This window comes from Mustela putorius, unplaced genomic scaffold, assembly GCF_011764305.1.
Source record: "Mustela putorius furo isolate JIRA1106 unplaced genomic scaffold, ASM1176430v1.1 tig00000596_pilon_pilon_pilon, whole genome shotgun sequence".
NCBI lineage: Eukaryota > Metazoa > Chordata > Mammalia > Carnivora > Mustelidae > Mustela > Mustela putorius.
This window is the reverse complement of record NW_025421428.1, coordinates 16759877-16784194: the sequence shown is the minus strand read 5'-3', so window position 1 is coordinate 16784194 and position 24318 is coordinate 16759877. Positions and strand designations below refer to the sequence as shown.

At 51.2% G+C, this 24318-nt stretch overlaps 1 protein-coding gene across 9 annotated transcripts in view; it reads right to left on the bottom strand.

Moving 5' to 3' along the window:
* The window catches only part of CACNA1B (calcium voltage-gated channel subunit alpha1 B), a 185349-nt gene that overhangs the window by 23368 nt on the left and 137663 nt on the right, over positions 1-24318 (bottom strand). For 6 of the 9 annotated variants that reach the window (XR_006607487.1, XM_045082838.1, XM_045082839.1 and 3 more), the window contains exons 30-37: positions 24113-24223; positions 23615-23698; positions 13760-13765; positions 10152-10268; positions 9749-9814; positions 8340-8431; positions 5649-5793; positions 392-519 (exon numbers count right to left, since the gene is read on the bottom strand). Coding sequence is in view for 8 of the 9 variants with exons in the window: in XM_045082838.1 (XP_044938773.1) it covers positions 392-519; positions 5649-5793; positions 8340-8431; positions 9749-9814; positions 10152-10268; positions 13760-13765; positions 23615-23698; positions 24113-24223 (749 nt within the window). In the remaining variant the exon portion in view is untranslated. The remainder of the gene's footprint in view (positions 1-391; positions 520-5648; positions 5794-8339; positions 8432-9748; positions 9815-10151; positions 10269-13759; positions 13766-23614; positions 23699-24112; positions 24224-24318) is intronic. The other 3 variants (XM_045082843.1, XM_045082844.1, XM_045082845.1) reach the window with 1 other exon arrangement.

Below are 24318 nucleotides of genomic sequence, written 5' to 3'. Positions count from 1 at the left end.
TCATGAGGATGGTGAGGCCCCGAGGGAAGGCCCTCCTGCTGTGTCCACACCCTATTCCTTGAGCCCTCCACGCCCCTCACATGACAGACCCGCAGGGAGACCATATGCTCCCCTTCCACAAGAGCCCTGAGCCTCACAGACCCCTCAGAAGCGGCTAAGGGCTGGGCTGAGGGTCTCCTGGAGCTTTTCTGCACCCAGGGAGCTGTGTGAAAGCACCGTGGGCATGAGAAGGAGCGTGCCACCCAGAGGGGGACCTAGCACCACCCTACGCGGGCCCCACCGAGAACTGAGGGACAGACCTCACGTGACACAGGTCTGAAGCCCCCCAGCCTTGTTCTGAGCTCTGTGGCATGGACCACCCTGAGGACCACGGAGCACGGGGGCCACTCACCACGCGGCCGGGTCGTACTCAGCCCAGACCCGGATGAACTCGTCCAGGTGGTGAGGCCCTAGGATGGAAGAGTCCCGTGTAAGGTACTCAAAATTGTCCATGATCACGGCCACAAAGAGGTTCAACATCTGCAGGACAGGAAGGAGAAGGGGTGACATAAGGAGACCTCAGCCTGCCCTCTACTCTAGCCCTTCCCCTCCTGCCAAAGTCTGTGTGAAACCACCCTAGCAGCAGAGGCCACTGCAGCTCATCCAGAGCCAGCCCTGCTTCCCCGCAGCCTCTGCCCTCCACCCTACCACCACCACCCCTGCGGCGGCCCCTGCCCTGGGGCTAGATCCCACCAACTCTCCCAAGCCCCCCACCCCCGCCCCGTCCGCACACCGAGTTGCCCCACCTCCGTCACCACCATCCCCTCAAAGCTGGCTGTCAAGGGAAGCAGCGACTTCGGAGTTAGGGGTTTAGACTCTGGCGGCCAAAAGCTTGGCTTCTTTCCCCCTTTAATTGAGTTGAAATTCACAGAACATACATTCAATATTTCACAATCCAGAGGCTTCACTTATTCGCAACATCAGTCAACCACCCCTCGAGTTTCAAAAATTCTTTATCACCCCAGAAAACGCCTTGTGCCATAAGGAGTCGCTCACTTGTCCCCCTTCCCTACAGTGTCTATCCGGTACCCACAGGCTTGTCTCCTTGCGGTGTTTCTTGCAAGAGGAGTCCCTCAGCACAGGGCCATCGAGGGCCTCCCGGGCCCGGCTTCTCCGCTTCCCATGAGGCTCACCCAGTTGTCAGGCGCCGAACCGCACGGCTTGTTAAGGCTGAATAACATCCCGTGGGGTACACAGCAGTTTGTCTCTCTGTCCACCCACGGAAGGACATTTGGGTTGTTGCCACCGAGGGCTGAACTGTTTTCCACAGAAGCTGATGCATTTTACATTCCTACTGAAATGCGCAAGAGTCACAATTTCTCCACGTGCCTGACAATGCTGGTTATTTCCCATTAAAAAAATTCTTATTATTGTAACCATCCCAGTGAGTGTGGAGCAAGTGTGTGGCTCTGAGTTTCCTGAGTTTAGTCCAAAGATGATGAATATCTTCATGTGCTTTTTGGCCACTTTGTATACCTTCTGGCCAAAAATGTCTATTCTGATTCTTTGCCCATTTTTTTTTATCCTTGTCTTTTGCAGTTCTGAGAGTTCTTTATGTGTTTTGGATATCATCCCCTTAAAAATATGCAATTAGTAAATATTTTCTCCCATTCCTTAGATTGCATTTTCACATTTTTTATAATCCCCTTTGACACACAAAAGTGTTTAATTTTGAGTATTCTAATTTATTTTTCTCTTTTGTTGCTTGTGATTTTGGCATCAAATCTAAGAATCCTTCGACAAATCCGAGATCAAGATCTGCCCCCATGCTTTCTTCTAAGAGATCTGTAGTGTTAGCTCCTACATTTAGGTCTTTTACCAGTTCTAGGTTCATTTTTGTATATGGGGTGAGGTAGGGGTCCATCTTCTTTTTTTCCAGATGTGGACATCTGCTTGTCTCTTCGCGATGTGTCAAAGAAACTGTTCTTGCCACACCGAGCAGCTTTGGCATCCGTGTCAAAAATCAACTGTCCATAGATATTTGGATTTATTTCTGGAATCTCTGTCCCACTCCAATGGTCTATCCTTATGCCAATACCTACTGTCCCCGCATCAGCCTTACTGAGATAAACGTGACTGACATCATTACAAGACACTTACAGTACATATTCCAGTCTCTACACACACACACATCATCAAAGGACCCCTGCCATCTAGCTAACACGTCCATCACATATTTTTGATAGAATATTTACATTCTGCCCTCTAGAAAATTTCAGTTATACAATGCATGTTATCAGCTATAGTCACCATGCTTTACTTCACATTTTTGGACTTTATTCATATTAGAGCTGAAGGTGTGCACCCTTTCCGCAACTTATCCCTACTTCCCCAACTCTCCAGTCCCTGGCAATAGTTCTTCAACTCTCTGTTTCTATGGTCTGGCTTCCAAAAGAAATTCCACAGGTAAGTGATATATGCAGTATTTGTCTTTTTCGGTCTGGCCTTTTTCACCTAGCACAATGCCTTCAAGATCCATCCATGTTGTCACAAATGACAGAAGGAGTTCCTTCTTTCCCATGGCTGAATACTGTGTGTGTGTGTGTGTGTGTGTGTGTGTGTGTGTGTGTACACACCAAGTCCTCCTTGTCTACTCATCCACTGATGAACACTTGGGTTGTTTCCATACCTCGTCCATTGTGAGAAATGCTGCAGTGAACGTGGGCATGCAGATCTGTCTTCAATCTCCTCCTCTCCTTCCATTTGGATGTATACCAAAAGTGGGATTGCTAGATCATATCTTAGCTCCATTTTTTATTTTTTGAGGAACATATATACTGTTTTCCATAGTGACTGTACCAATTTACATTCCCACTGACCAAATACAGCGGTTCACTTTTCTCCACATCTTCGCCAACACCTGCCACCTCATGTCTTCTCCATGATAGTCCATTTTAAATGGACGAGGCGATGGGTCGCTGTTGTCTTGATGAGCATTTCCCTGACGACAGGGACACTGAGCACCTTCTCATGTACCTGCTGGTCGTCTGTATAACTTCTTTGGAGAAGTATCTCTTCAGCCACATTGTTCTGACTCATGGTACCTTCACAGTAAGTTTTGTAATAGGGAAACATGGGTTCTCTCACTTGATCTTTAATTTTCAAGATTGTTTTGTTATTTGGGGTTCCTTGTCCTTCCATATGAATTTGAGGACCAGCTTTCCCATTCCTGTAGAAAGGGCCCTGGCGCTCTGACAGGGACCACACTGAATCTGGAGCTCACTCTGTGAGGCCATCACCACCTCACCAACATGAAGTCTTCGGATCCATGGGCCTGCATGTCTTTCCACTTAATTAGGTCTTCTTTAACTTATTTAAGGTTTTCATCTACACGGGTATTTATTCCTAGGTATTTTATCCCTTTGGATGCTACTGGAAATGGAATTATTTCCTTAATTTCCTTTTCAAGTTGTTTATTGCTGGTACACAGAAACATAACTGACTTTTATGTGTTGATTTTGTACTCTGAGACTTTGATTAACTCATTTATTAGTTCTAGCACCGTGCGTGCGTGCACGTGTGTGCGTGTGTGTGTGTGTTCTTCAAGATGTTCTACATATACCATCATATCTTTGCAAATAGAGATAGCTTTACCGTTTCCTCTCCAATTTGGGTGCTTTTTATTTCTTTTCCTTGCCTAACTCCTCTAACTAGGACTTCCAGCACAATGCTGAGTAGAAGTGATAAGGAAGTGGGATCCTTGTCTAGTTCCTGATATTTGGAGGAAAAGTTTATAGTCCTTCGTCACTAAGTTTTAATGTGAACTGTAGATTTTCATAAATGCCCTTCATCACATTACAGAAGTTCCCTTCTGTTCTGAGTCTGCTAAGTGCTTTTGTCAGGAAAGGGTGTTGAATTTTGTCAAATGCTTTTCTGCATCTATTGAAATAATCATGTGAGTTTTTTCCCTCATCACATCTGTCAGTCTCTGTAGGTTGAAGATGCATCCCTGCACTCCTGGGATAAATCCCACCTGATCACTGTGTCTAACCCCTTAACGTGCTATGGGAACCGGTGTGCTAGTATTTTGTTCAGGATCCTTACTGCGTACTTAGCACGGACGTTGGTCTGTAGTTATCTTTCTTGTGGCATCATTCCTGCTTTTGGTATTAGTATAATGGCAGTATCACATGATTTGTTAGATGTTTCTCTTCTTCTACTTTTTGCAAGAGTTTGAGTAAGGGACCCTTGGGGGGCTCAGCCAGTTAAGCGTCCATCCCAGTCTTGGTTTCAGCTCACGTCACGATCTCAGGGTCATGAGATCAAGCCCCACATCAGGCTCCGCAATCAGCATGGAGTCTGCTTGGGATTCTCTCTCTCTCTCCATCTGCCCACCCCCCTCTAAAAATAAAAAGAGTTTGAATAGGATTTATGTTAATTCTTCTTTAAGACCATTTTCTGAATTTGGTAAAACATACATAGCAACGAGCTTCTGATTTAATCACTCTGAAGTGCACAGCTGAGGGGCACCATCCCCACCACCTGTCCCCAGAACTGCTCCATCTTCCCCAGCTGAAACCCTGCCCCCATGAAACACTAATCGCCATCCCCTCCCCCAGTCCCCAGTGCCTGCCCTCGGGCTCTCGGTCTCTACGAGCTTCCCTGCTCTAAGGACCTCAGACAGGTGAAACCATGACGTTACTTCTCCTTTTGCCACTGGTTTCTTTCTCTTAGCGTCATGACTTCACAGGCCATCCATACCGTCGCATGGGTCAGAAGAGCCGCTTTCCTAAGGCCGAATTGTACTCCCTTGTGTGTCCATGTCACAACCACTCACTCACTGGTGGGCACTTTGGTTGCTTCTGCCTCCAGGCCATTATGAATGACGCTGCTGCACACGTGTGTGTACAAACACTGGCTTGAGGCCCCGCCCTCAGTTCTGGCGTGTGCCTGGAGTGCAGCTGCTGGATCAGATGGCTACTCTAGTGTTCCCTTATCGAGGAGCTGCCATGCTGACTTCCACAGCCGCCGCACCACCTGACACCCCCGCTGGCCATAGACGAAAGCTTCTCTCCAGCGCACCAGCAGACTGCAGGGGCTGCTTTCTTCCTCGTTTGCTCTCATGCTCATGTTTAATCTCCTGTCCTGCTGGTTCCCACCCTTCTCTAGGCACCGTCATCTCCAGCCACCTCCCCGGTCACTCTTCAGCCTCTCCTGAGCAGAAGCCAGAGCAAGGTTTGGAAACGTGTGCCAGACTGTGTCATGCCCCTGCTCCAAGTTTCCCAGAGGTGTCTGCTGACCTGGAACAAAATCCACGCCCCCAGGACCCAGTCCACTGAGCTCCCCACTGCCCCAGTTCCCAAGGCTCGTCCACCCCGGGCACGCTGGCTGGAGTGCTGCTTCTCTGTAACTCACCACTGTGACAGAGGCTAAAGGCTAAAGGACAGGTGTCCTGTGGAAACTTAAAACCCTTTCTGAGAAAGAAAGGCCCACAGGAGCTCATCACAGAGTGGGTCCTTCTATAGGTCATCGTCTCCGGAGACGCAGGACCATCTACACGGAATCAGCTTGCAACGAGACATGAATCGGTATCCGGGTCTGTGAGAGGCGTGGGGGACCTGAGATGGACTGAGACAGGTGGACACATGGGCACAGTGACCAGCACTTACCAAAAAGGAGCAAAGGAAGATGAAGGAGACGAAGTAAAAGTAGGCGAAGTCACTCCCACACTCACTGGCGTTCGCGTGCTCGTCACAGGCCTGACTGCTGAGACAGGACAGCATGATCTCATGCCAGGCCTCCCCCGTGGCACTCCTAAGAAGAAGGGCAGAGCTGTGAGGCCCACGAAGGAAGGGCCAGACCAGCCAGAGAAGGGTTCCCAGAAGAGCGGGCTCCAGTGCACACCCTCACTGGGCTCAGAATCCTCTGGCATTAGGTTTGCAAACTGATCATTAACCTCGAAAGAACTAGTTACTAAAAATAAGGCAGTGCACCAGAAGCCAGCGCCATGGTGAGTGCCCCCCCAGGACCTCTGGGCCCCTCAAAGCCAACTCAGCTTTTCCTGGCCCCTCCCACAGCAGGTGGCGTCCCCGCCCTCCCTGATTCAACAGGTGGGGATGCCACCCCTCCAGTTGCTCAGGCCAAACAGGCTGCAGTCATCCCTGCCTCCACTCCCCCTCACCACCCCTGCTCATCCGCTCCTCTACCTCCAAAGAACAGCTGGACCCTAACTGCCTCTCGCCACCCTGGGTTTGGGCAACCATCACCTTCCCTGAGCTCTGCAACAGCTTCCGAGTGGCTTTTCCTGCTCCGCACCCCCCAACACCCAAGTGGGTCCAACAAACACAGGTGAGAGCAGGTCATTTCTCTCAACAACCCCCCGGCTCACTGCAAATGCAAAATGTACACAACTGCTGCAACTCCGTGCGGCCTGTTCTCTTTCAGTGGCCTCTGCTCAGCCCACTCCAGCCACACCAGCGTCTGCTGCTTCTGGAACACTGCAAGAACAACCCCACCAACCTGAGCGGCCACCATGGAGGACCTTCCTCATGGACTTTTGTCCCCGATATGCAGTCAGAATGAGGGCCAGAAGTCCCGCAGACTTGCAGGTAGACCAGAGGCCTGGGTGCCCCCCACCTGGTGTGCCCATGTGGCCGTTCTGGGCACAAGCGTGCCCACTGTCCATCACCAGTGGCCAGGAGTAGGGGGCTTTTCCTGCAGGGCAGGTGTCCTGTGCCAGGACTGACTGACATGGGCATTCCTATGTGACTCAGAGATCAGGGAGGAAAAGAGATCTTTGAGAACAAAGACTTCCAGCTGCGGCTGGTTTCATAGGCCTGCCTCGCTATTGCAGCCTGAGGCAGGACATTAACAGACGAAGAGATGAAACGAACGTAACAGCTAAAGTCTGGAGAGACGATGTCATTTGCAGAAAGTGTAGGCCTCTGACTGAAAGAACAAGAGTCAGCCGATTCTCTCCGGGCAGCCTAGCAAAGCAGACCTGTCTGCTCTCCCTCCATGGAAAGAACCCCACAGGCCCTGCCTGGGACTAACTGTGTGGGGCTCCCCCAGCTTGGGCCTTACAAACATTTGCATAAAGAAACACACATGTGGGGGAGCCTGGGTGGCTCAGTGGGTTAACCTGCTGCCTTCGGCTCAGGTCATGATCCCAGGGTCCTGGGATCGAGCCCCTCATCGGGCTCTTTGCTCAGCGGGGAGCCTGCTTCCTCCTCTCTCTCTGCCTGCCTCTCTGCCTGCTTGTGATCTCTGTCTGTCAAATAAATAAATAAAATATTAAAAAAAAAAAAAAAAGAAAGAGGGACCCCTGGGTGGCTCAGTTGGTTGAGCAGCTGCCTTCAGCTCAGGTCATGATCCCAGCGTCCTGGGATCCAGTCCCACATCGGGCTCCTTGCTCGTCAGGGAGCCTGCTTCTCCCTCTGCCTCTGCCTGCCATTCTGTCTGCCTGTGCTCGCTCTCTCTCTCTCTCTGATAAATAAATAAAATCTTTAAAAAAAAAAAAAAAAAAGAAAGAAAGAAAGAAAAGAAACACACATGTGGGAACCTCAAGAAGGAGCCCGGGTGGCAGCCCCCCTGCTCCCCAAGTCCCTCCTAAGAGCTCCTTTCTTCCCTCCAAGGGTCACGGTGGTGGGCTTGCCTTACAAAAGGAGACTCTGGAGGCGGGGAGACACATTCACCCCTCTCCCTTCAGCCCCCAAACCGGGAGGGTCAACAGCCCCCAGTCTGCAGAGAGTGTGTCACATCTCAGAACAACAGGTGCCCCCAGGTCTCCCGAGCACATCCTCACCGGGAGGCACTTGAGCCAGGACCAAGCCACTCTGACGCTGGACTTGGGACGGAAAGCCTAGGGAACTGCAGTCCTGTGAGCCCAGGGGGCAGCTGGAGGCACACTCACACCAGCGGGTCTGGCCAGCTGAGTCCCTTGGGTCACTAAGTAGCACACTCGCCATCAGCAGCAGCCCCATTGCCCTGCTTCCCCCAGTCCCACAGACCCTGCTGTCAACAAGGTAAGCAGATGGAAAGCTGACAGCCAGCACACCAAAGAAGATCCTGCTGGACACCTTCTGTCCTCCCGGACCCTTGGCCGCAGCCTCACTAAGGCCTTCTGGCCACCACCAGGGACCTGAGCGGAGGTGGTCAAGGCAAGCCTCACACCTGGGGCTCTCAGGTTAACCTCCCCTGGGGGCTTCCCTAAGGAACCCTTAGGGAAGGATACCAAGAAAAGGGGAGAAGAAGCTGGGAAGGCCCACCGAGGGGAGGCCAGCCTGAGCTGGGTTGGCACACACCCCGTCCCTCCTGAACGGAGGAGCCCCCAAGCCTGTGCTGACCCCCGACCAACACACCTGAACAGCAGCATCAGGGCCTGCAGAAACGTCCGGAAGTTGTTGTGCCGGTTGATGCTGCTGTCGTCATCCAGCGCAATATTTCCAAAAACCTGAGAGGAGAAAGAAGGCTGCAGGCTGGTGCTGTTGGGACCCCTGGAGCTGTGGCCAGGCAGAGGAGGGTGTGTGCCTGTGAGGACCCACAAGGCCTAGGACACAGCCCTTAGCCACCTCCACGGCAGCAGGGGCTGAAGGGGCCCGTGCTTCCAGCCAAATGTGTCCCTGCACCCCCGCCCAGCTCCACGTGTCTGCAGGCACAAGTCTGCACACCAGTGAAAACGCGGCCGGAACTCAGCGTACATGGGCTGCTCTGTATGGAAGATGGACGCACTAGAAAGTTCACTCTGTCATCAGTGACTCCGAGGCGGGAATTATTGTGATAATAGCTAGGAGATCAACTTGAAAGTTTCTTTTTAAGTGTCTGTGCAAATACCACAATGGGCTTTTTATCCATTTTAATTGATTTCTTTTTGGCGTTAGGAATGCAAACAAGTCAGTAACTATACTTAGCTTAAAATCTGTAATCTGGATGAAAAACTTAGGAACTATCACATCTTCACCAAAAACAAAGATCAGTGACCCTTGCTGTCTTATACATCCACCAAAAAAAGCAGCCAAAAATACATTTTAAAGAGCATCTGATATCAGCAAATTTTAAAGCAAGAGAAGCTTTTCACTCCCTGAAACAGAGTTTAAAAATCAATTTGCACCTAACCTTTGAGACAGTGGCTTCTCCCACTGTAATTTACCATTGGGATCCAACTCCCACCCTACTGTTGAAAAGTGGCCCGATGCCAAAGATTCAAATCTGGAACACTGCTTTGTGTCTCGTAAATGTTTTTCCAAACAGCTGACCAAGGGTTCTTGAGGAAATGAAGGCGATCTAAATTCTCCCAGCTGGATCTGACAATATAGTGACCCGATTCGATCCTGCTGACTTTTTTTCCGGAACATACAATCTCCTGTAAAGGGTCAGGCCAGCTCTCTGGACTGAGAAGGACCGGCTGGGGCTCAGCACCAGGCACATGTGCTTCAAAGCTCCACCGGCAGGGGGGGCCCAGCACCCAGTCCAATGAGCCCACCGACACCCTAACAGCCCCATGGGGTTTTACTCAGGAGCACGGCAGAGCACAGTACCACAGACGGGGGGACTACGCCTCACTAGAGGACTCTGGGAGACAGGCCCAGACTCGGGGCGCCCAACCTCAGTGTCCTCATCGACAGAACAGCCTTTCTGAGAGTTAAGTTCATAAAGTCCCAAAAACGGTATATGCCTCATAGCAAAGTTCCCCGAGTGTCGCTCTGTCACGGGTACCATTTGGTGACCGTGACCAGCGCCCTGCCTCCCCCGGTCCCATCAGCGCGCCCACCTGCATGCCGATGATGGCGTAGATGAAGAACAGCATGGCGATGAGAAGACACACGTAGGGCAGGGCCTGTGGAGACACACGGAGGGCAAGGCAGCTCCTGGGGGCTGCCCTGCTGCCTGGCTCGGACCTCGTCTGTGGAGGGGATGGTGGTCGCATCTCTGGGGCCACTGGGACCTCAGCGGCCACAGAGCCACCCCACTAACTGCAAAGCCCCTCTACCAAGAGGCGGCCTCCCTTCCTTCATCCCTGAGCAGTCGCACGCCCCGCCACAGGGTCAGTGAGCACGACCGAGGAGATGTCTAGGCAACTTAGAAGGTCTGTAAACCACAACAGGGTAATAGGCACCAAGGGGCCTCCAGAAGGAGGGCCGCTCCAGGGGTCGGAGCACCGGGCCGGGCCTCACCTTGAAGGACTGCACAAAGGTCCACAGCAGAATGCGGATGGTATAGCCTTGGCGCAGCAGCTTGATGAGCCGGGCGGCCCGAAACAGGCGCAGGAAGCTGAGGTTGATGAAATTGTTCTGTGGGGAAGACAGGCTGTTCTCAAGCCGGTGGAGATCAGCCTCCCACCACGGCAGACCTCCCACCCGCCTCTCCCAGACCTGCTGTGCCCCGAAGGAAAGTGGATCCAAAGAGAGACCAAACAGAAAGTCACTGCTCTACAGGAGAGAAGCAGCAATCGGCCACCAGAAAACCTTCCGAAAGTGAAGCTTGTCATTGCCAATCACTTCTCATGCAGCAAATCAATGGAAACCCTCTGCTCTAGGCTCCCCTGCACCCGACAGGGACTGAGAGAGACGAACTCCCGGAAGTAGCTGCTTGCTGCCAAGAGGAGCCGGGAGGCCACCTGTGGATGGGCCTCCAACGTAGACCGCCTCTTGCAAAACACAGCCAAGCCGTCCAAGCGCCGGGCAGGGCTGCTTCTCCACGGAGAGCCTCTGAGGGGCCCGTCCCTTCTCCGCATGGCTAGCAAAGCCCCTGCCTGCCTGGGACCCGGCAGAGGGGCAAACATTTCCCCCAGAGCTGCTCATGGTGCCTGCAGACAAGTCCCCATAGGAAGTGTAAGTGTGGGCGATCCCACTGCCCACACCACGGAAGCTACTCGGGAAATCCACGAATGCTCCCAGCGGCAGAGATCCCAGGATGTCAAGCATGGCTCCGTCATCCGAGGGGGAGTGAGCCTTCCATCTGGGCCCAGGGGCACCTTGAATTATCAGCCCATCCCTTTCAGGAAGCACAGCTCTGGGCAGATGACATAGGGGTGCTTTTGGCCCTGGGCAGTTTCCCGGCCTCTGTCTGCTTAGAGACCAGGTGCCCACAGGACAGCAGCTCCCTGACACCTGGGTGTCTAACACAGGCAAGCAGCTCAGGCTTAGAAACAATGTATCGCCAGATTCAGTGGTCCAATGGAGACAGAAGAAAACAAGACATGTTCAAATGAGCGGCAGTGGGACAGCACGTGCAGGGGCTGTGCAGAGCGTGGGGACAGCTGGCTGTCCCCCCTCCAGGGCTGCCCAGCTGGTCCTGGCTGGGACAAAGCATTCAGTGGACAGGCAGGTCTCACTCCCACTTCTGAGGACCGTGGCCCCAACCCAGCCCTGTCCACCCCTTTGTTCCCACTGGGGTGGGGGCTGCTGAGGACTCTAGTCTGTCTCTGCTGGGGGGCTAGAGGTGGGAGCCACGAGGGAGGAGTTCTGGTAGTCACAAGGAGGTGCTGACTAGGGTCAGCAATAGGCAGAAGTGGACCGTGGGGTGGGATCCTGGAGGGCAAACAGGCTTGCCTACAGCTCCCTCAGCTGCTTGCTGCGCTGGGGCAAGAGAATCTCAGTGGTGCAGGAAACACCCACACTCGTCCTGCGGGCCCCAGGTTTGCAGGTGAGCCGGTCAGCTCGGGAGGACCGGCACAGCAGTGGAAGGGAGACCTCGTCTACAGCGCTGGGAAATCCTCTGCATGCGGCAGTAAAGCAGAGGAAGGTGAGGGAGCCGCCAAATGCCTGGCCTCCTCTGAGGTCCCCACTTGGACCACACCTGCCCACTTGCGTCTGGAGGGCCCAAGACTGTTACAACACAGCATCTGCCCAGCCCAAAGGACTTTGCTCAGGCCACTGCACCTAGAGATTCTTGGGAAAACAGAGGCTCTGGGTGAGAAAGAAGGGACAGAGGACAGGGTGAGGCAGGGGAGGGCACTGATCATGCGCATAGTCAGTGCACCAACGCAAAGTTCACACGCCCCTGCCTACTTTTTTGCTGAGACTGGAGCTCTCACCCCTCCCCCCAGATGTCTTTTCTCAGGGCTCCAGGGGGCACTCGGGAGGGGGGTGGGGGGGCCACAGATACACAGCCTGAGAGAGCCATGAGGACGGATGGTGACAGCAGCCACAGATACCCCAAGCACGGGGTGGCAGGCAGAGCACTCCGGGGCCGCACCAGGGCGGTTGCTGCCAGGCACCAGCATGCGGGAGAACGGGGGAGGGGGGGCAGCAAGCACACAGCAGCCTCCCCACGGCCAAGCGTCATCACCTCTGGCCTCAGCCAGCCCCTCAGTGGTGGAAAGGGCATGCCCCGTCCTCCCAGAGTCCATGGTTTCTGTCACACCAGAGAGCCCCAAGCACCTTATTTCAAAGCCTACATTTCAATCACCTACATTTCAAAGCCAGGCCCTTCCTGACTGCCACCTGCCCCGGCACTGGGAAGGTCTAGGGCACCCCAAAGAGGCATTATCACAACCCGCAATGTGGTAGATGGTTCACCCTGAGGGTACCCTGGTCCCCAGCTCTTCTGAGCCCCTGGCTTCCTCACCCACAAGACGGGGACATTAGGACGTTGTGCCCAGATGCTGAGGAATCGAGATTTGAGGGATTTAAAGGCACGCCAGGCATCGTGACACACCCCCCAAAGGGGAGCCTCAGACCCCGAAAGACATCCCCTGCGCCCTGTGCCCATCTGTTGGGTGCCACGCTCCATGCCGGCAGCAAGGTCCAGCAAGCGAGCGACAGACTGTTCTCCTACTTGGCTTTTTCCTGGCTGGACGATGAGGAGGAACAGACCCCAAGGTGCTCAGCATGTCGTGTGACTGTGTGCACTCTGAAGAAGGAGGGCACGGGGGCAGGGAGCTCTTCCCAAGGGCACAGGGAACGGCCATGGAGGGGCCCGAGTGACTCGAATATTTCTGCATCAAATGGCATTTTCTCAAAACCTCAAGATCTTCTCCACTTGCTAAACACTTGATCATTCATGTTCATTTTCTGTAACAGGATCTCAAATACTTGCTACTTTATATGAATTTCCAGTCACAGCCTCAGTTTGTCTGCTCCTGCTGTCTTTGCTCTCCTGTCAGATAACTCCTGAAGGCCTGGGGGGAAGGCCCAGTTCACGCCGCCCGCAGCCCACACGAGCCCACGGAGCAAGCGTGCACGAGCAGGCCAGTGAAGGCTGGACGCAGGAGCCAGGTGCTCTGCTGTCTCTGGGGACAGACCCTCTTCCTGCTCTGTCAGGCCTTACACAACCCCTTCTGAATCACAGAGACACAATCTCCAATCCCCTCCAGCCCCAAGGATTCCCCACGGAAGGGCAGTCCCAGGAAGAATGCTAGAGGAGGCATCATCAGAGGTCATTGGGGAGAACCACCTTCGTATGTGGGTTCGATGGGGACAGAGCAGAAGGGAGATGGTGCCAGAGAAACCATGGACTCCACAGGATCAGGTTGAAACTCATACCCTACAAAATCCCTCCAATTCTGAACCCAATCCCAACAGGAAAAACTGGCTGGGCACTTATCCACTTGGCTCATAAGACCCAAGGCCAGTTCCTGAATCAAACAGTCCCTGGGGGGGCCCTCGGAAGCCCCCACTGGACCCCAGATGCTGAGGAGAAGAGACCAGAGGGGACGGGGACTGCCAGACTCTGACCACACACCTCAGGAAGGCGGTGGTGAGGCCTCACAGGAGAAGGAACAAGAGCAGAGCAAGCAAAGCAACAAGTTTTAAGAACTGTTTAAAGTCATGAAACCAACCGTTTCCTATATGTGATGTTTTCATGGATGGGTATTTGCGTATTATTTACAAATTGGGATGTTTGAGCAGCAGGAGCACAACATACAGACGGAGACATGGTTTTCGCATTGTATGTTGGTTGGATGGCGTGAGTCAGCAGGTAGTTTACGGCAAATCAAGAACAAAAACAGAAAACAAAAGAGAAAATGAGTCATCAACACAAGCAAAAACTCAAACTTTGAATACCTCACTGGAAAATTTTAGGATTTTAGTAAACTTTGCACATTTTGCTTAAAATGCACCAGATCAAATATTTTGGAAATCTGGAGGCTATGCAGACAGGGTGGCACTCGTTTGCATTCCTGTTTGTAATGCAAATCCAAAGATGACTCACAGACACTTGTTTTTTTATTTCCAGGCAAAGAAATCAATGTCAGTTTTATGCTTCCTTGGGGATGCTGTCTCTACACAACCCTGGTTAAGGCTATTACTCTGTTTTGATTAAGTGGGAGGTGGGAACTGACACTCATATTTTTGCCTAAGGAAAAAAAAGTACATTCACAAAGTAACACATGAAGTGACTACAAATGAACAAAAATGAAGACGCCACTAATCCACACGCCGGCTCCCTGTCATCTTTTCCACTTTGGGCAGAACAGGGTGAAGGACAGGAGCGCTAGTGGCCAGAGCCAGCAGAGCTTCCGAGCCGAGCGGCACCTCAGTCCTCCCGCCAGCCCTGCTGGGCATCGGGGGCTGACGGCCGCCGCCATGGAGGGCTTATTTGAAGGGAGGTCTGATCCAACCACAAGCCACCCAGGCCTCAAGTGTCCAACAGCTGAGGGACAGACACCGGGCCTCCTGCATACAGAAGGTCTCTGTCTTGTGTGCGGGCCTCTCTGGAGCCAGAGGTCTCCCCAGAAGACATTTAGGCATCATGCGCTCTGCACATCTGGCAACCCTCACCCTTGATACCCGCTCATCATTCTGCCCTCTCTGAGAGGACACACGCCTATGAAGGAACCCCAGAGCTGTGTCCTAGCAGATGGGAGCTCGGTGTCTGGATCCCTCTATCCAGGGAACAAAGTCGGCTGAGTCCAGGATGAGGCCCGGAGGGATCAGCAGCAAGCTTGCTCCTCCCAGCAACACACTGGTACAAACTACTCCTGGATGAGAAGCACCTGGAAATGCCACAATGCCAATGGCTGGTGTGACAAATATCCTTGGTTTTGCATGAAAATGGCAGCTCAGAACTTTTCCCCATATTATTTGGATTGTTAATTTTTTAAAACCATGAAACATACCACATACACAGAAGAATATGTACAAATATGTGTATAGACGCACATTTTAAAGAAAAGGAATAAAATGTCCATCCATCCATCACCCCACTTAAAGAAAACGGAGTGTCACCAAGACTTTCAAAGCCCTTCTTGTCTCCCTTGGTCCTCCCCAGACTAGCGGCTACCTGTGATTCCTGTTAACAGTTTCTTTTCTTCACTGTCTTACCACAAACTCTGAAAACGTGTTAGACTTGGCTTCTCTTAACCTTTGTGATGGGACGCTACTGTACGCGGCCTTCTCAGACTTGGGCAGACTTGCTGACAGCGAGCAAACTGCTTCTCGGGGGCTTCCCTCCTGATGCAGAGACCACCCTCTGGTGCGTGGGGGCGCATCACTGTGTTCACAGGCAGTCACAACCAGTGCATCCCGGGGCTGCCGTGAACTGTGTAGCCACGAACCTCTGTGTGAGAGGGTCTCTGGGTCACCTGCCCGGACACCCTCTGGCACATGACCTAAGAGGGAATCCCCGAGTGGCAGGCATGCCTACACCTGACTTTCTGGGGATTGCCACACTTTTCCCAGCAGGAGCGTGGAGGTTCTGGCTGACCCACTTGCTAAGCACTGGCATGGCTGGAATTCCTGTCTGACAAACCAGAGGGTGTGAAAAAGCATCTCAATGTCTTTCACTTTACGTTTCTTTAATTACAAATAAGATTCATTGGTCATTTCTGTTTCTCATTCTTTTAGCAAAATGCCCAGTTACACCTTCAGCTCATTTTTTCATTTGGTTGCTTCTGTTCTTCTTAATGATTCACTGAAGGGCCTTGCACATTCTGGACACTAACCTTCACTAATGGTTCAGAAAACCTCTCTGCCCTCCGACCACTCCTTTGTCAATCAATGTCGGTGCATCTGAGGCCTGAGGAGCCCATTCTTGCTCTCTGTTATTGACCTCATCCAGCCTCACGGCTCTGATTTCATCCTACAGGCTCATGGTTCCCCAGCATAGGACTGGCACGAATCTCTCCTCCAAACTCCAGGCACGTCTGTCCAACAGCCTGTTGGACAAGTCCTGCGGAAGGCCAACAGGCAACCCACCCTAACACGCACATGCTGCATCCAGGCCCCATGTACAAACAGTGCACAACCGACCTGGTCCACCCAGTCTTTTCCTTTTCAATTACAGATAACCCATGTCCCCGTGTGCTCAGATCGGACGCCATTCTTCCCTCAACTTTCACCCAGACCGTTGCTCCACCAGCAGCTCTACTGGAAAACACATCCAGAACGACGGTCTCTCACCCAAGCCCAAGCCCCCAGTCCCTCTACTGGGCTCCCTGAGTGGCACTCCCAGACCCATCACTCAATTGTCAGCATCTGCATCTTTTTCCCCTGAGAATTCTCCCAGACCAGGACGCAGGTGTCTGAGAATTAACATTTCGTGGTCTCCTCCTATCCTACCAGCAGCCTTCGGCTAGTGGCTAACAGCACTTGCTGAAAAATACCCCAGCCGCCTTGCCACTTGCAGGGATAACAGAGGTTCAGGGCTCCCCATGAGGACCCACAGTGGTAACTGCCCTCTGAGTACACGATATTCTGGCCGCCTCCCTTCCCTGACCCACTTCCTTGCTCCCTGGTATTCCTGAGGTCACCTCCCAAATGAATGACTTGCACTGAACTCCTGTCTTGGGGTCTGTTTCTGGGATAACCAGCTAAGCCCTAACCCACCGAGCTGCTTCTGCCTGTGCCCTGTACTATACTCTCAGCTAGACGTTTGGTCTGAAAACGCAGATCATGTCCCTCCTGTTCCAACCTCACTCTAAATAAAATCCCGAACTGACTGCAACTGCAAATCCTTCCCTTCTCCCCATTCCCTCCGCCCCTTGTCATGCTGCAGGTGCTGGGTGGGTGCAGGGCTCAGGGCTGCTCGCCCAGGCCCCGCTGCTCCACCTCCTCACAGACCCAGACATCTTCACTGGCAAGTCACCAAGTCAGTGACATCTCCTCTGGGCACACAGCCATCAAAGCCCCTGCCCCCCGGTTCCGTGTCTCATAACCCTTCGCTGCTTTGCCTTCTCCCAATGCCTCTCATCGCGTGACACTGCGTCTCTCTTATGGGAATGAAACTCAGATTTTCATCTTTTGTCCCTGCACTTAGAGTACCGCTTACTACGTGATAGGCAATGCATAAATATTGATAATGGATAATGGGTTCATCCATTTATAATTTATAAGGGATTCATAACAGATAAATGAAGGAATGTGATGCAAATATCCCCTTCCTCTTCATGGATTGTCCTTTCTTCTTTTGATGAACAGAAACTCTTCATTTTATAGAATTTTTTTTTTCAATTATGGATGATGCTTCCTTATAGTTTGCTTAAGCAATCAGTCCCTATCCCGAGGTCTTAAAGAGAATCTGTATACTCTTCTAAGAGTTTTAAACTTTTTTTCCTCTTATATTTAAGTATTTTCATCCATTTGAAATAGCTTTTTTGTGAATGGATAAAGATCCAATTTCCATCTTTCACTATGTTGATCATAATTATACCCACATCGATTGTTGAATTACTCGCCACTAAGCAGCACAGTCATATATCAAGTTTCCATACACGAGTGATTCTGATTCTAGGCTCTTGATTCCGTCCATTGGCTCACTTACTCTCCCCTAAGCCAGCACCACAGTCTTAGCACTCTAGCTTTATAAGAAGTCTTATCACCAACAAGAACAGTACATTTCCATGCCCACTGCCCCAGCAGCACCCTCCACTTCTTAAGTATCTTGAGTATTCAGGGGGCCTTTGCCCTTTCTGATGAGTTTTAGAAGCAACTTGCCAATTTCCAAAACAAAAACAAATTCACCTATTGAAATTACATTGAATCTACAGATCAATTTGGGCAGAACCATCTCTGAAGTTGACACTACTTAGTATTGACATGCTAACACCATCTACTTAAGTCTCCTCTCCTATCTGTCACTGAGGGTTAGGACTTTTCCACATAAAGATCTTGTATTCGGGTGTCGTTAGGGCTGCAGGTGGAACTGCTGACACGGTCATGATCTGCGGTCGGCTACTGGCTCGGGTACTCGACTCAGCAGCCGTGCCAAATGCTCTTCTTGGCTCGAAAGGATTCCGGATCTACGGATAATAATGTTATCTAGGAATAATGGCAGCTTTGCCTATTTCTGTTCTAATACTTGGGTGTTTTATTTATTTTTCTTGTCTCGTTCACTCAACAAGTGTCTCCTAAACACCCAAGCCCTGGAATGTGCAGTGAACTGGACCAACACCTCTAATCCTCACGGGGCTGATGTTCACTTTACTGAACCAACCAGGCTCTGAAGTTCCATGTTGGAAAAGAAGGAGTGCTGACAGGTACAGTCTTTTCCTAATTTTAAAGGGAATTCTTTCCAAATTCCACCATCATATGATGTTAGTGCAGGATTTTTGGTAAATTCTCTTCATCAGGTCAATAATTCCTACATTGCTAATAATTTCTATCATGAATACAATTTGAGTTTTATTGAACATCTTCTCTGCACCAATGTCAGGATCACATTAATAGTATCCTTTGATCTGCTAATCTAAATTAGACTCTCTGATGCATTTTACTCAATGTTAATGAATGAGCGTAGAGTATGATCTTCCTTTATTATATTCTGTTTTTTAAATAATTCTGGTGTCCGGGTTGTACTAGTCTCATATCAGCAGTTAGGGATGTTCACTCTTTTTCTATTCACTTCAAGAATTTGTTTAGACTCTTGAAAGAAATTGAAGAAGACACAAAAATATGGAAGAGCATTCCATGCTCATGGATTGGAAGAATAAACATTGTTAAAATGTCTATACTGCCTAGAGCCATCTATACTTTCAGTATAGATGAAAAATCTTGATCCCGATCAAAATTCCACTGGCATTTTGCAAAGGGGTGGAACAAACAATTCTAAAATTTGTGTGGAACCAGAAGATATCCCGAATTGCTAAGGAAATGTTGAAAAAGAAAAACAAAACCGGGGGCATCCCACTGCCTGATTTCAAGCTTTACTACAAAGCTGTGATCACCGAGACAGCTGGTACTGGCATAAAAACAGTCACATAGACCAGTGGAACAGAGTGGAGAGTCCAGACACAGACCCGCAACTCTATAGTCAAATAATCTTCGACAAAGCAGGAAAAAAAGGTCCAGTGGAAAAAAGACAATCTCTTCAATAAATCGTACTGGGAAAATTGGACAGCTATGTATAGAAGAATGAAACACGACCATTCTCTTATACCGTACACAAAGATAAACTCAGAATGGATAAAAGACCTCAACATGAGGCAGGAAACCATCAGAATCCTAGAGGAGAACATAGGCAGTCACCTCTTCGACATCGGCCACAGCAACTTCTTTCAAGATATGCCTCCAAAGTCACAGGAAAGAAAAGGGAAAATGAACTTTGGGGACTTCGTCAAGATCAAAATCTTCTGCAGAGCAAAGGAAACAGTCAACAAAACAAAGAGGCAACCCACGGAATGGGACAAGATATTCGCAAATGACAATACAGATGAAGGGCTGATATCCAAGAGCTATAAAGAACTCCTCTAATGCTCAAAAAACAGATAATTACATCAAAAAATGGGCAGAAGATATGAACAGACACTTCTCCAAAGAAGACATACAAATGGCTAACAGACACACGAAATAATGTTCATCATCACTAGCCATCAGGGAAATTCAAATCAAAACCACATTGAGATACCATCTTACACCAGTTAGAATGGCAAAAATTGACAAAGAGAGGTTGTGGAGAAAGGGGAACCCTCTTATACTGTTGGTGGGAATGCAAGTTGGTGCAGCCACTCTGGAAAACAGTGGAGATTCCTTATGAAATTAAAAATAGAGCTTCCCTATTACCCTGTGATTGCACTACTGGGTATTTACCCTAAAGATACAGATGTAGTGAAAAGAAGGGCCATCTGTATCCCAATGTTCATAGCAGCAATGGCCACAGTCACCAAACTGTGGAAAGATGCCCTTCAATGGATGAATGGATAAGGAAGATGTGGTCCATATAAAATGGAGTATTATGCCTCCATCAGAAAGGATGAATACCCAATTTTTGTATCAATGTGGATGAGACTGGAAGAGACTATGCTAAGTGAAATAAGTCAAGCAGAGAGAGTCAATTATCATATGGTTTCACTTACTTGTGGAGCATGAGTAACACAGAGGACAAAGAGAGCTGGAGAGAAGTGAGTGGGGAGAGATCGGAGGGGGAGACAAACCATGAGAGACTGTGGACTCTGAGAAACAAACTGAGGGTTTTGAAGGGGACGGGAGTGGGGAGGTTGGGTGATCCTGGTGGTGGATATTAAGGAGGGTGCGTATGGCATGGAGCACTGGGTGTGGTGCATAAACAATGAATTTTGGAACACTGGAAAAATAAAATAAAGTTTAAATATCAAAAAGAAAGACTTTGTTTAGGGTTAGAGTGATCTTTCATCATATTTTAGGTAGAAAGCTAATGCAAAGGACTACTACAATCAGTGATACAAGGCAAGACAAATTGGTTTTCACACCTCACACTTCCTGCTCCCGGCAGGCTTCCTTGAGTTTGATGATGCCACGCATCACTGAGGAAATAGTCTTTGAGCCATTTATCGGGTGACACAAAGCTGCCAGGTTTGAGAGGACTCAGAGCAGGGAGATTCAGACCCATGCTGCAGTACCAGAAGCCCGACAACTTGGGCCGAGACACCCTACAATTCTGGAGCAAGGCCATGTCATTGGCTGAAGACATCACCCATGGGAGGGGCCGCTCCTGGCTACTGGGCCCTGGTGGAGACCGTGTCTGAGCATGAGACAACTGTGTCCACGGCTCTGCTGCTTGTCCTTAGGAGTGTGTGTAGCAGGCCTGCCAACAATCCGGTGTTATGGTGGAACCACTGCCTCCAGGGCCAAACCCAAGCACATCCAGAGGACAGAGTCACATGACAAGTGGCCCAGTGCCCCAGGCCTCTCACCTTTGCTGCACCTGTCTTCCTTAGCTCACTCCTACCCAAGCATATCATGAGATGATCGCTAAAGCCAGGAGAAGAAACTCAAACCCGGTCTCTGAAGCGGTGGCTCAATACACTGGGGCAGCTTCACTAGAACCCAACCTAGAGGCGACCCGAAGGACAGTGGCGAGGCAGGGTTCCTGGCAGGGAACCTGATCAGCCATGACCCAGAAGGACAAAGAAGCTGCCTGTAGTACTGACTATAAGACCGCAGGCAAGAGCTAAAACTTAGCCATGGCTCCGGAGGGAACGGAAGTTGAGGAAAAGCATCCAGATGGGCCCAGCCAACCCTTGCATTACACATCGGTGCCCACCCATAGCTGCAGGGGCACCAAAAACCAGGCCTTGAGATGGCTGACCCACGAGATGACGGCCAGCTTCTATCCTCACCAGCAGATCTGCGAGTGGAGTGACTTTGATGGCTGAGATGAAAGCTGGGCCTGAGCTCAGGAGGTGCGCTCCCTCTCAGCAAAGCTGATCCAGTCATGGCCCCTACCTAACACCCAGCCTGCTATGCGCAGAAGTCGAGGAGGCCTCTACAGCGCACCATGCTTTAGGCTGCCAACCAGCCACTTGGTGATCACTGGCTTACATGGGAACCCTTTCAGCTGGAAGTGTTGTTTGTCTCACCTGCGATCACTCACACACTGGGCGTGGGTCTGTCTTTGCTGAGGGAATACCTTGGCCTGCCCCAGCATCGAATTCACCCAACTGGGTTCCACGTAACATCCGCTCAGAGCACACACAGGCAGGTACACAGGAGCCGATGACACAGGGTCCACAGGCGTACCCCAGTCCACATCACTCAGGAAGTAGGAACCTCCTGAAACGCTGGAAGAGCCTCCTAAAGGCCCAGGTTAAATGCCGGCTCAGTGACCTGCCTCACGGGGCTGGGATACGTCCTTCAAGGTGAGCAGACAGACAAGAGATGGTGCTGGTGTCGCAGTGTTGCACAGGCCCGGAAAGCAAGAGAGGGTAGCAGGGGTGGCCCCCTCCCTGCCCTCCCACAGCCCAGGTCAGACTGCGTTCTCATCATCTCCGTAAGTTTCGGTTTGGCCAATCTAGAGGTCCTGGCTCAAGGGGTCGTGAAGTGTTCCACTGTGGACTGCTGTCATGGTGGCCCCTTGTCACTTCCTGCCTCTCATCCCAAACGACCAGCAGGCTGAGCAGAGCTTCCAGGCTGGCCAGGGTATCTGATGCTGGTACTGAAAAGGACAGAGCTGCCACCACACAGGGCAGGAAGAAGTCTGTCTGGAAATCAGGGGGTTCACCAGGGCCTTTCCAGATGCTCTATGATCAGTCTCAATGACGACTGGGGTGCTGTATCAGCCAGAACCACATAACTGTGACGAGCTGGGGCTTGGGCCACCCAGGGTGACACTGTAGGCTCCCTGATCTGGCCCAGCAACCTGCGCCACAGCAGGCTGGCCACCCATCAGGTGACCCCAAGAGGGGGACAGGAAGAACATGTGCATGAGCCTCCCCTGGCCTCAGACCAGCTCCAGGTCTTCCCGACCCCCTGCCCCTGACACGGAGGCCAGCAGCACCCTGAAGAACAAGGGAAGTGAACCCACTGTGAGATGTGACAGAGCTGAGTGGGGCCAGGCTCACAGTAGTCGGTCAGGCACTCCCGTCCAGCCCTGTTACCATGCAGCCTGGTATTCCTTCTGCCCCAGGGCTGCCAGAGCCTCCACTTGGGGTACACTCAGGAGGGCTGGAGGCATCTGACAACCGAACCCCAGGTGCGGCCCGTAGCTGTGGACTGACCAGTGCAGAGGCAAGAGCTCTGAGCCATGGCCCCCTTGTCTCTGGGCCCCCTGGGGGACGAACCGAACCCACCCGACACCGGGCTACAGATCCGACACTCCTGATGCGCCTTCACTTACCACCCATTTCCCCAAACCCCGCTCGTGCGGTTTTGCCTGGGAGCGCCTCCTAGAACAACTTATACAAGAGCCCCACTTCCGTGCCTGCTCCTGGAGAACCCAGACTAAGACAGAGGAGATGTTTTGCCATTTAATTCTAACTTCATGACTGAATTCAGATTCTGTGACATTTGTTGAGACAAGTTTATGTTGTAGCATTTGGTCAGTTTTCGCCCATAATCTGCGTATGATATGGACAAGTAATCTTGTTTTATTTACACACACACACACACACACACACACATAAAACAAACCTGATATTCTAAAATAGTTTAAATTCACTTCATGTAATTTGGTGCCAAGTTGTTCGATTTCTTAGACACATGCAGATTTAAAAGATTCTTGTCTTCCTGGTCAGTCATTGCTGATGGAGCTCCTAGGTGACTCTCAGACCACCAGACCAGAAGACCTTCCGGAAACTACTTTCTTATCCAAGAAAATGCATTTCCCAAGATAATACACAACCCCCAACCCCACCTCTGGAGAGAAGCCTCCTTTTTTCCAGGGGCTCCTAGGGCAAGAGAGAGGGGGCCTAACACTCAGGACCTGGAGGTACACCAAGGGAGCCCCGCCCAGAAGGAAACCAGTCTGGGGCCCTGGAGGAAGGACAGGAAATGCTACTCACCGCAATCTCTGTTACTAAAATATCAGTTATACTTCCCAACACAGTGACAAAATCAAAGACGTTCCAGGCATCTCTGAAATAGTTCTAGAGAGAAAAAAGAGCAGTTACTGCTGGAGGCTGGCAAGGCAGAAGCCAGGCACGGAGCCGCAGGAAGTGTCCTCATCGAGAAAGGAGCAGAGGGACAGGTGGGTCACCCCAGGTGGGCCACCACAGCTGGGTAAGCAAACACCTGTGGTTCTGGGCAGGTGCAGAACTGAAAGCTATACGTCCAGAGAGGAGGAACATGGCCCTGCCTGTCTCCAGGAGCTGGGCTGGAGCGGAGCTCAGGCAGCTGAAAGCACAGGAGCAGCCCCTTCCTCGGGGCCCTGGCAATGTCGCATTTGCTCTGGGGGCTCAGGGAATTCCAATCTCCATGCTCTGAGTCCCTGAAGGGTCCCCTACAGAGATGGAGCCATGGTGCAGACCACCAAAAGGCCAAGAGGGAGCCAAGGCACCTACCAGCACCCCAAAAGCGATAATCTTCAGCACGCATTCCATGGAGAACATGGACGTGAACACAATGTTCAGGCATTTCAGCATCAGCTCGTACTCATAAGGTGCGTCATAGAACTGCGTGGGGAATGAGTGCCATCAGCCGCAGGCTCGGCTGCCCCCCGACACCCGCACCTTGACCTCCTGCCAGAGCACAGAGAATTGCACATCTG